Source organism: Fistularia commersonii, chromosome 9 (genome assembly GCF_037954325.1).
Source record: "Fistularia commersonii isolate RoL2024-O1a breed Wild chromosome 9, RoL_Fcom_v1.0, whole genome shotgun sequence".
NCBI lineage: Eukaryota > Metazoa > Chordata > Actinopteri > Syngnathiformes > Fistulariidae > Fistularia > Fistularia commersonii.
Window position 1 is genome coordinate 2,371,931 of NC_141292.1, and position 12,697 is coordinate 2,384,627.

The following is a 12,697-nucleotide window of genomic DNA, read 5'->3' on the forward strand; positions in this document are numbered from 1 at the left end:
CGGATCCCTAGCTTTAACCAAAGTTTGGCCCGCGCTCTGTCGAAGCCGGCCCCGGCAAGGACACGGTGAGGGAAACGAAGGGGGGCTTCTAATTGGTAATAGGTGTCTGGCTTTTGACTGACAGGACGGTAATGCGGGTCCAGCAGGGGGCCGCCGGCCTTCACCGACAGAGGTATTTTTGCAGCACAGACCTGCAGAGGGGTGCCGGGAGCAGGTACTTTAAGCACTTCAACGGGACTTTTAGCTATTACCGGCGATTGCTAAAAATAATGCCGATTTCTCCCCGCACCCTGTGTTGGACTGCGATAACGTAACGAAACTTTTTTTTTTTTCTTTTTTTTGGCAAAATTGCTACTTTGCACTGGGAAAACCGTCACAATGCTATTATTGCACCATTGTGGTACCACATCTCACTTTTGCACTACATGCTGTATGAAAACACTGATGCTACTCTCTCATGCTGTCAAATATAAGCCTTTATCTGCATGCACATTATACTTTAAAAGATAAGCTAAGCTAAGCTAAAATAAGCTAAGCTAAGCTAAGATATACCTTATTGATCCCCCATGGGGGAAACTCTTGTCACAGCTACAACAATGAGAATATCTTCCTTCCACATTCAAATCATTGTACTTTTTAAGACCTTAAAACACTTCATAGCCTTGACTTTGACACTTTATATTTTTATTCGCATTTCTTATTCTCCCTCCTTCCTACTATTATCTATTATTGTAATGTTTTACTTGAAACTCTGGCACAACAATTTCCTTCGGGATAAATAAAGTTGTTCTTATTCTTATTTTTATAAATTATGATTGTAAATATAAATAAAAGAGACAATTAAAAGATAGCAAAAGACATCCACGAAAAATAGACAGCTAAATGAACAACAAGGATAAAAATAGAGAACTGGATGAAAAAAAGAGTGAGAATAGACGACCAGAACAAGGATAAGAACAGAAAGAGTGATAATAATAATAATGACAAAAATAAACATGTATTGTTTACTGTTTAATGTAACAGTGCACTTTATTGTTTTGTTATTTATTGTTTGTTGCATTTGATTTTTTTTTATTATTATTATTCTGTTAATTTCATGTCACCGTGGGATTGCGAGAAACGTCTTCTCCATTCCTCTGTATGTCCACACATTGACAATAAAGCTGATTTTGAAATATTAAAATTGAAATATAAAAAAAAATTCTAAAGCTTAATAAATGTCTGTAAAATAAAGCGTAACCTTATTAATGACATTTCCATTATACATATATGTATAAACTAAATCTGGATGACCTGGGTGACCTTTCACGGGTGTTTACATTATTGGCTTTTACTTTTCACTCCTCCCAGTCTTTATGGAGTAAGAGGACACGCCGTTATGGCACACAAAACTATTTTACAGCAGGACTTTACAACACCGCGTGGAAAAGAGAAGTCACTTACTGGTCGTCCAGGTGGTCCTGAAGGGCCGGTCTCGCCAGGTGTCCCTGGGTGACCCTAACACGTGCAAAAAAAAAAAGAAAAAAAAAGAAAAATTAAATACTAAGTTAACATTGACAGATGAAATCCAAGAGTAAATATTTAAAAAAACAACAACATATTTTTAAAATGATGTAACAATGTGATGTCATATATATATATAAAAAAAAATATTACATTTATATTATAATATTCAAAATATTATCCGATGCAATTATTTTTGCCATTGTGTTGTTATTGACAATGATTTTTGTAGAAATAGTCATTTCCGGAGTAGAAGACGCTGCTTTTTTCCACACGCTTTGAACGCTGCTGCTAATTGATGGATTTTTGGCGGGGCTAACGAACTTCACGCCGCTAAAACATAAACATTTAGCATCTGACCAATGAAATTACCCTGATTTCTGAGGCCGTTCAATTCCAACACCAAAGAATAGGAATTTAATGGTTTTACCTTGTTTTGTAATAAGCTGTGTTACAGGTAGTATTCAGAAAAAAAGCATTTCCAGTTTGTATTTTTGGATGTTATTGGTATGTATTTAATTAAAAGTTTGTGTAAATATCTCATGTTAAAATGTGGACACCTGCGGGCTTATAGACAAGTGCGGCCTCTATATGTACACATATATTTATAGAGTATTTTTTAGCCGGTGCGGCTTCTATTCAGGTGCGCTCAATAGTCCAGAAAATATGGTAATATCGTGTAAAAGTCATTTCATATGTCATAAATATCATATTGTTTATATAACATTATTATCCCTTCTGTAGCGTTACATCTGTATATTTATAGTTCCATCCATATATCTGTTAATCATACTAATCACCGCCTATTTGTACATAATCTGCACATACAGGACCGTCTCAGAAAATTGGAATATTGTGATAAAGGTCTTTATCTTCTGTAATGCAATTACAAAAACAAAAATGTCATACATTCTGGATTCATTACAAATCAACTGAAATATTGCAAGCCTTTTGTTATTTTAATACTGCTGATTATGGCTTACATCTTAAGAAAACTCAAAAATCCTATCTCAAAATATTAGAATATCATGAATAGGTGATTTTTGTTTTTTTAATTGCATTACAGAAGAACTTTATCACAATATTCTAATTTTCTGAGACAGTCCTGTATTTATCCACCATACTCGCACTAGCTGTAAAAAGAAAAAAATGCATTTATTCTTTAATATTGCATTTATCTGTAAATACTGCACATTTTGTACATTCTGATACACTTGTGATGATGCTAACTGCATTTTGTTACATGTGTAATGACAATAAAGTTGAATCTAATCTAATCTAATTGAATATCCGCGCAGAAGCAGACAGCTTTTCATTTTATTCATTGTGTGATGTATACACATACATATACACATATGTATATATGTATACACATTTTTTTTTTTAAATTTGTACTGCCGATTGTACTTGTTTTTAGCTTTATCCACCCCACTTGTAGTTTTTAATTTGATCTCATTCTTACTTGTTTCGAGTTTTATCTACTGCTTCCGTACTGTCTTTAATTTAATCAGATTTGCACCTGTTTTTAGTTTATCTCCTGTTTTTTATTTTGATCTCATTTTATTGTTGTGCTGTGCTCTGCTTTGCTTGTAAACTTGTCGACCCTGAAAATGAGGGAGACCTCAGTGGTCTTACAAGTATAAATAAAGGTTATTATTATTATTATTTCTTTATTTCGAACCAGCGCGGCTTATATTCAGGTGCGCCTAATAGTCCAGAAATGATGGTAGATAACTTGAATATGATGGGGAAAAAAAAAGTGAAACCCTGAGATGAAACTCTGCTTTCAGCTCCTCTTCCTTGTCTTTTCTTGGAACTATTACATTTTTTGTTATTTTGTTTTGGTTGGGTCATTTGCAAAAGCGTAACCGTATCACGGCTGGAACTCAGTCGGAACACCCCCCGATCGGTCCGAGTGCAATAAAATCGAGCGGCGATGCAAACCCTCCGACGTACACGGCGCTCATGCATCCGCGCACATTAAATCATCTGCAGCTCCGCTTGTGTAAGTAGCTGTGGACGCCTGCTGGTCAGATCCCTTCACTCTGGATGATGCAGTCTTTTCCAGAGGGTCTGTTTCTGTTTTGCAGCTGAGAGAAAGGACTCACCAAGAACTTCCTTTCAAGTGTGTTTGTGTGTGTGTGTGTGTGTGTGTGTGTGTGTGTGTGTGCTGTCAGCCAGGAGGATATGTCATCTACATTTCAGTAAGAATGATGACTTAATATTCGTCACGCGTGATGCATATTGGATATAAGATAAACGTATAGGGAGGATAGATATGTGGGAAAAACAATTCAATCGCATCGCTGCTGCCGTGAAAATCAAAATTAACGTTCACTTGAATATTTGTACGTGTTTGGTCGCTTCGTGATTTTATCTACTTAACAAGACAACCTGATCAGTCCCGATGACTCATCTCGCCACTTATCCTGATTCAAACCAAACATCTTGTTATATGACTTCATTTTAACCTGCCGTTGTCGACACATCAGACGTTTATTTTTGACGGCTTCTAACATCTGCATTGATTTATTAATTGGAAAATCAGCGATGTTGTGGACCTTGAAAATGACAATAAACAGTGTACTGTCAGCAGCAGTGACCAAATCCAGGACTTGGCCTTTATGTATGTGCATGTGTTTCTGTTATTTCATTTTTTTTTTTTTTTTTTGTTCTTTGTTTTTGTCCCGCTCGGTATACATTGGAGGTCTTGAATCGTCGACTCAAATTGCTGTTGTGTTTTTAGTATATAGGCGACTTAACTTGATGGTTGTGTTGAAAAAAGCATGTGTTGCTCCTCCGAAAAAAACAAAAACACACACCTTTTCCACATTTTTTCATTTCCATTAATCTCCTACCAATACTTTTGTTAATCGCTCTACTTTCAAATCTTTTTCTTTTTTTTTTTAATGTTTTTAACTCCGCAGTCCTGAATACGTCACCTGTTGTCCTCTATGTTATTGAACAAATTGAAAAACATCAATAAATTCCCTTGGGAATACAGTAAAACACGAAGTTTAGCCCGAGAATCCTTAAGTTTGCTTTAAAATGAAACCGCATTTTCCTCGTTTCGTGTTCTATCATGTTAAAATTTAAGAAAAATTTTAAAGAAATTTTTTTTTTTTTTTTTCTTTTTCTTCCTCTTACCGTCGAGCCCTTTTCTCCAGGCGGTCCGGGATGGCCCATCTCCCCGCGATCCCCCTGGGAAAAGATGATCGCGGTGTCTTTTTCGTAAAAAATTCACCTTGTAAGGATGGTGAATGGAAACGGAGGGGAAACCAACGCACCTTCTCTCCTGCCAGTCCTGCTTCTCCCACAGGTCCGATGAAACCCACCAAGCCCTGAAACACAAGATGGATAGCGTTGCGACTCAGGATCATCAAAACCAGACTCGGAATCGATCGATACGATTATGGAGTTGTATGAAAACAAGGGTTTTTTATTACTCTTTCTCCCATGGATCCAACTTTTCCTGTGATACCAGGCTCTCCCTGCAAGAACAAATATGTTTTTTTTTTCGTCGATAACTCAATATTCTTTGGATTCTTACGAGCGAAAGTTAAACGTCAATATTTTTCTCATGCGTCTTAATTCACCTTCACTCCGTCTGGTCCGCCTTTGCCGGGAAAGCCTTTTCTGCCGGGCCAACCCTGAAGAAGGATGTACATTTGCCATTTACTGCAACATTAAACGTCACCACCAATGCAAAATAAATAAAAGGATCTCCCCTCCACGAGATGATAGATTGAAGAGAGAGCTGGGAAGAGAATTGTAGCGTTTCGCCGATTGTTTGTGTTTAAAATCTCATATATCACAGTATTCTGCTGCTGAGAAGTCGCAGGAAAAATCCCTGTAATCATGAGCGCCCCCTACTGTGAGGCAGGAGAACGGCCTGCCTCACCTAGCTGCTCTTTGCAGCCGTTTTGTGATCGCTCAGCACAAGAAACTAGTAATACGCATGCAGTTGTTGACAAATTGGAAATGTAGTTCTTCTGGCAAAAGTGTTATACAGCAATACGGTCTCAGTGCAGAGCTAGCTTAGCAGTCGGCCGTCATTGCTCAAGCTACGTTGAGGCTCAACAGTCCGCAGCCTCACTTCAATGCGCCTCTTCTCAGTTTTTGAACAGTAAATGTGAAAATCCCGCTGAAACTGGTGAAGTTAAATGAAAAATACATTTTTAGTGCAAATTGCCGATAAATATAACCATAAAATATAACGATTTAACCACTTTTTTCCCCCGTTCCATTGTCCATTCTTATCCTTGTTGTTCACTCCTGCCTCCTATTTATTTGTGCATGTCTTTTACTATCTTTTAATTGTCTCTCAATTTAAATATATACCCATATTTATTGATAGTGTAATTGTTTCGCTGTTGTGACAAAAGAATTTCCTCTATGGGGATCAATAAAGTATATCTTATCCTATTCTTTTTTACACTTTTTCCTTTCCAAGTTTGCCAAGTGAGGCACAGCCTCCCCTGCCTCCCCTGACTGGACATTCGCCACAAAAGCGATCGGTGTCCGTCATGTTCCTCTTCCGTTGACGATAATTCCTCGGGTCAAGAGGGTGAACGAGTAATTCTAACCCGCCAGTACTGCAGTTTAGAAAGGTCTGAACAAAACTCTTGTGAGAAATGAGGAAATTCGGAATTAAACCACACAAGAATTCCAGCCTTTTACCGCGGAGAGGTTGCAGCTTTCCACAAGATGGTACGGACTTATACCATTTCACACAAAGGCACACACGGTGTAAGCTGATTTTTGAAACAACGAGGGAATTTATACGGCTCCGCTCCACGCTAATTCTTGCTTTGACCTCAATGACTAGAAAGACAAATACACGAAAATAAATCAAACAGGGAAAATGCAGGGGAACATCAATTAAGAGAAAAGAAGGCGGTTAACAGAAGCCGTCATGCCGTGCAGACCAGCCGGGCTAAAGACGGGCTAAGAGGTCGACACAGTCAAACAACCCACAGAGAGGCTTTATGTAACTGCAGCGGTCCGTTCTTTGTCACTCAATAAAGCATCAGTGAAAAAAAGTCAACAATCTTCCAATTCTGCAGTGGCCCGTTAACAACTTCTCGCGCTTTACGGTCGCTATAAATCTAACCGTTTAAGGTAAAGGCGCCAGTTATCGCCCCCTAGTGGACAAACCGGGGATTGCACGTCTTCATTGAGAAAAGATATTTTATGAAGCCGACCGGACGAGTGTGTTTTTACCAGAAAGTTTTCCTTACAGTAGGCCAGTCAGCAAGGTTACGCAAAATGTTTTCTTTTTTTTTTTTTTCCTCGGAGTGAAAGGTTCTCTTTTAACTAACCGTGATGTTTTCCTCGTATATTTACGCGTCGCTTTTTTTTCCGGCCGATTTGCCAACACAACTCCAATTGAGTGAATGGGGCAAAAAAAAAACAACAAAAAAAAACAACAACATAAAAGTCAACAATAAAACTTAAAAAAATCTACATTGGGCATCCACCTCGAGCCTCCTCGGTCCAGCTCTGCGTATGCTTCTTTCATACCAAGCGAGCCGTTCATTCATCCCGTGGAATTTGTCTCAATTCAGATTTTCAACCCAAAAGTCGGGATTTCTTCCAGAAGAAAAAAAAACAAAACACTAAAACCTTTTCCCATGAAGATGCCTGTTTTTAACTTTTTTTTTTTTTTTTTTGCTGCCCTCATTTAGGGGATTGGTCTTTTGCAAACGGATGTGACGCTATTTAGACGCTATCATTTGCTTAAACTGCACAGGAGAGCAGACGTATTATTTGAGTCGCACCCGTCTAATGATTCCAGGCACAAGTTGTGATTTGAACTTGACGCTACGGTATTTTTCCTTGAGGTGCATCCATTTGTTGCACAAATATAAAGATAGATAGACGATTAAACATTTTTTTCATAACTATGAAAACAGTTGCAATACAAACTAGCCTTACTTTTAGAACTCATTCATTGTGGTTACCGTTTTTTTTTTTTTTTTTTTTTTACATTTCCAGCCAATATATCCTGTATAATTATGTATTCTAGACTAAATATGAACTTAATTTATGCAGAGAACATTACGTTCTGTAACGCTGAACTGGCTTCGTGGGAAAACATCATAAAGGAAGTTAAAGCGGCAATTTTACTCATCACAATCACAGTTATTGTCCAGCAGAAATAGTATGCAATCTGAGATCACGCAGCGCAGCAGCAACGTTCTGCTCCGTCTCAAATGAGTTCAGGCTATGATTATACGTTGAATATGATTAACAACAACTGCTTGGAAAACTCAGACTAAAGATAAAGTAATCAGAAAACATCCGCTAACGCTCACGTCGCGTCGCTGGTCTTTATTGAACTGTTTTTCAAAGACGCTCTGAAAAGGCAGCGGACTTTTATCAAAATGCGGGAGAAATTGTGTTTACTTTTACCCCCAAATTTCCAATGATTTCACTATTTTTACAGGAAAACTGAATTTCCCTTGCAGAAAGAGACTGAGGATTTTATCCTCCGATACGATCCTGGATGGGACCGTAGACACGTGGGTTCACGAGCGGCGAGCGCCGACATGTCCTCGGTGATATTTCTGTCCCTTTCTCCGCCTGCCTTTCATTATGAGCGTAGCAAAGATAAAAAAAGGGACGATGGAAACCACAAACACGCACATGATAGATGGTTTGATTGTCCTAAGCCGGAAAAACATGCACAATTAAATAACAACACGCGGAGGCGAAGGAACGGCCGGCGTTTCTAGAGGGTGTAGCAGGAAACGAAAGGAAAGAGATCCTCCAGCGGTCCTGGTTCTCCAGGTAGTTTTCTTACCTCGAGTCCTGTTGGTCCTGGAGGTCCGAGCGGGCCTTCGTCTCCCTGGAAACAGATGAGAATCATCGTACCGTTTGTATAAGGCAGACTCGGGCATTTTACGGCCACATAAGGCACGTTTTGGAGAACACGTTTTAACATTTTCAAATATTTTTTATATATTCTAATATTAAATATATTATCAATATATCTACTAATTTGCACTATTTTTTTTTTATATTTTTAAAAATTAATTTAAGTATTTTCAATCAATATTGAATTTAGATTTTTTTCCTTTTGTTTGATTGTATATGAATGATTACATACATTTTTTTTTGAATATTGTAACATTTTTTAAATATTTTTAATATTCTAATATTAAATGTATTATTAATATATCTACTAACATTTAATAAATATATGATATTTAAATATTCATATTAAATATTATTTTTTCTATCTTTTAAAATAATTTTAAGTATTTTCAATCAATATTGAAGTTAGATTTTCTTTCCTTTTGTTTGATTGTATATAAATGATTGCATACATTTTTTTGGAATATTTTAACATTTTTGAATATTTTTAATATTCTAATATAAAATATATTACTAATATATCTACTAACATCTAATAAATATCTGATATTTAAATATTAATATTAAATATATTTTTTATAATTGTAAGTATTTTCAATCAATATTGAATTTAGATTTTTTTTTTCCTTTTGTTTGATTTTGTATGAATGATTACATACAAAATAATGTCGATACATTTAAATGATCATTAATTTTAAAGTTGAAACAAAATGCAATTTTTATCTTTTTCGATTTACACGTCACCTCGTTGGCCCGCGCGTAAAAATTAAAAAAGAAATGTGTCCCGACAGCCAAAATATCATCCCGCCTCTGGTATAAGATCTACTTTAATGATCCCATTTTTGGGAAATTGTTTAGCAGCAGCAGCGGCAAGACATACAAGGACAAGCTGGTTAAAAATACAAGTAAAAAAATAAATAAAATAAATAAACTCTGAAGTGTAAAAGTATATAAAGAAAATTATTAATTTATTATATAAAAAATATATAATGTATAAAAAAAAAAAAAATTGGGGTTAGTTGAGGCCTTCAGTACTGTACAGGACTGTGATAAAGTTCTTTATCTTCTGTAATGCAATTACAAAAACAGAAATGTCATACATTCTGGATTCATAACAAATCAACTGAAATATTGCAAGCCATTTATTATTTTAATATTGCTGATTATGGCTTACACAAGAAAACTCAAAAATCCTATCTCAAAATATTGAATATCATGAAAAAGTAATTTTTGTTTTTTTAATTGCATTACAGAAGGACTTCATCGCAATATTCTAATTTTCTGAGACCGTCCTGTATTTATCCACCATACTCGCACTAGCTGTAAAAAAAAAAAAATAAAAAAAAATTGCATTTATTCTTTACTATTGCTTTTATCTGTAAATACTGCACATTTTGTAAATTCTGATGCACTTCTAATCTAATTTAATTTAATATCCCTGCAGAGGGAGACAGGTTTTCAGTCTATTCATTGTGTGATGTATACACATACACAACTTTATCACAATATTCTAATTTTCTCTGTAGTGTCTCATAAAACTTTGAATAGCGTTCTGTGCTTCAGGGTTTTACCTCCAGTCCAGGCACCCCTCGCGGACCTGGTAAACCTCTGGCTCCAAGCTTTCCCTGGGAGGTCAAAGAGCGGCCAAGAGCAGGTTCATGAGTTAGCACTCATAATTTCCCATCATTTTATGATGTGTGTGTGTTTTTTTTTTTTTTCCCCTTCTTCACACACCTTTGGTCCTTCAAGGCCGTTCTCTCCTGGCGGTCCCATGTCACCAGGGAAACCCTATTGTGATCGAAGCAAACGTTTCAAAATGTGGTGAGAAATAGCGACGGGCGATTCAGCGCAAGCGTACGGCGCAGGTTTGGATTCTGACCTCGGGACCCGGCGGTCCGGGTGAACCGTCGGGGCCTCTTTCTCCTGCGCTTCCCTGCGAAAATGGAAAAGTTGAAATGAGCTTCCTTCAATCATCTCATGCATTGGGATCAGAAGAGCCGTACGTCAAATTTAGTTTCAACAAATTTAGAGACACAAAAAAGGTACGTTTTTTTTTTTTTTGTGCCACATCAGCATAATGTAACAGTAACAGTATAAATGTAACTAAATACAATCAAAAATGTAACTACTCCTTAATGTTAAATAATTTGAATTTATTGCTCATTCAAATCTAAAATGTTACATATGCATTCGCGTAGATGTAAAAAAGGATATATTTTTACATGTCGCTCTGTTGCAAAGCTAGCTTTCACTGTTTTTGGTGTTTTTGGATGCGCATTTCGTGAACGCATTCTGCTTCCGTCGTAGTTTGGGCTTTAATTCTTGGACAGTTTGTTGTTTTTCTGGAAGTCTGACTTTCGCATACTTAGCTCTGTGTTTGGCGACAAAGATTGTACTCTTTGACAACCGACGCTGCGTCATAACACAAAAAACATAGCGCTTTTTCTCCTTGAAGTGACCTTCCCATCTTTCTTAAACATCCTTCATCTACATTAACTTTACTCTTCCTGGACATTTTGGGATTATTTGCATTTCTCAAAACGGCATTGATGCGGATTCACTGCGATCCAATGGTGGGACGCCGTCACTTCATGGGTAACGTGATCGACACAAATGCTGGGAAATGTAGTTTATGGTCAATGCGCGCGTTTGATTTGTTTATTTTAAGACAATCGGACCTTTTTAAACGTTGTGGAGGGCCACATAAAATAACGTGGTGGGCCACATTTGGCCCGCAAGCCTTGAGTTTGTCAACACCTCAACTAAAAATAGAAAGTATGGAGGTGTACCTGAATGCTTCTCCTCATTTGTTATGCTAAGTTGTTCCAATTGATAGCTATTTATTAAAAAATTGTGAACATCAAGATTAAAATAATAATGAAAATAAAATAAAAGGATGAAATAATAAAATTAAATAAAATAAAAAAAATAATATATATGTGTTTATAAATCTAAATAAATAAATTCCTGTACAATATTATTCTGTTTTCCTTTCTGCACAAACACAAATGGTCATGTTAATTATCCAATATTCAGGCTTTGACACGGAAATCAAAAACTTAATAAAATTATAAAAATAAAAAAAATCACATTTTAACGCTTTTGACTTGCAGAACTAACCTGTGGTCCCGGTTTTCCACGAATGCCAGGTAACCCCGGAGCCCCCTGAATGCCCTGTCGGATGGAAATACAGATATTTGAGCAGAATTCAGATCCAAAAAAAAAAACAACAAAACAGATTTAAGCTGTCGTGACATTTCAGTTTTTTCTGCAAAACAGTTCGGTTTCGCTTGCAAAAAGATTTCTGAAAAAACGTTTGCAAAACTTTACGGGCGCGTAGGAGAGGAAATGCCAGTTAGGAGGAGGTGCAGGGGGACCGAGGCGGTTTTAAATTGCATCGGCGACCCACCTTATCTCCTTTGAACCCGATCTCTCCTTGTTCTCCAGGAACCCCGATGTCACCCTGATGGAGAAGGAATGAGCAGACACAGGTTGATGTTTGAAGTGCAAACAAAGAACATTCATTATGCTCGACCTCTCATTCCTCCAGTATCATCAGCTTGTGGTCAATAGCTAACCTCAACTTATATAGAGCGACTCACACACACACACACACACACATATGGGAAGCAACGTGCCACCAAAACGGACGGAGCTGGAAAACAAACCTCCAACCCTTCCAGTTGGAGAGGCTAAAATAAACGACATTTGTGCATCATAAAGTGAATAAATGCAATTAATCTTTTCTGTTGCATGTTATTCAAATATATATGTATATACTAGAAAAGTCCATTAAATGTCCCGTGTTCTGGCTTAATGAGCCTTTCCTGTGCAGCAAGATAAGATCAAACTTTATTGATCCCCATGGGGGGGGAAATTCGAATCATCCCTGTCTGGAATTTGCCGGAAAGCACGTTTTCTTAATCTATTGAACATTTTCCCTCAATTTTCATTCAATACTTTATGTTTTATTATTTTTAACACCCTGCTTAGTTTAGGCTTTTGCACAAATCTTACATCATGATTCAATTTTATAGTTCGCGGGACATTTTGGGAGCCAAGCGTGGCTCTGCCAAAAGAAACTGCAGATGAGAAGATTGATATTACATTCGTATTAAACCGCTTGTGTTTAAAATATCCTCATAAACTAACTAAGGAGAGTCTGGCTTTGCTTGCAATATCACATAACCAATGAACACACAGGGATATGTGTTAATTCCTTGTAAAAGCACAAAACCTTTTTTATAGTTTCGTATCTTAGTCATACAAATAAATGAAATATCGGATCAATTCTTAAAAAAGAAAACAAGCCTGA

The 12,697-nt window shown here is 36.8% G+C and overlaps 1 protein-coding gene across 4 annotated transcripts in view; it reads right to left on the reverse strand.

The window, feature by feature from the left end:
• Positions 1-12,697, reverse strand: part of col27a1a (collagen, type XXVII, alpha 1a) — an 86,712-nt gene that overhangs the window by 23,559 nt on the left and 50,456 nt on the right. For all 4 annotated transcript variants that reach the window (XM_086151882.1, XM_086151880.1, XM_086151881.1 and 1 more), the window contains exons 17-27: positions 11,792-11,845; positions 11,503-11,556; positions 10,262-10,315; positions 10,117-10,170; positions 9,954-10,007; positions 8,309-8,353; positions 5,100-5,153; positions 4,950-4,994; positions 4,791-4,844; positions 4,651-4,704; positions 1,444-1,497 (exon numbers count right to left, since the gene is read on the reverse strand). In XM_086151882.1, coding sequence (XP_086008008.1) covers positions 1,444-1,497; positions 4,651-4,704; positions 4,791-4,844; positions 4,950-4,994; positions 5,100-5,153; positions 8,309-8,353; positions 9,954-10,007; positions 10,117-10,170; positions 10,262-10,315; positions 11,503-11,556; positions 11,792-11,845 — 576 coding nt within the window. The remainder of the gene's footprint in view (positions 1-1,443; positions 1,498-4,650; positions 4,705-4,790; positions 4,845-4,949; positions 4,995-5,099; positions 5,154-8,308; positions 8,354-9,953; positions 10,008-10,116; positions 10,171-10,261; positions 10,316-11,502; positions 11,557-11,791; positions 11,846-12,697) is intronic.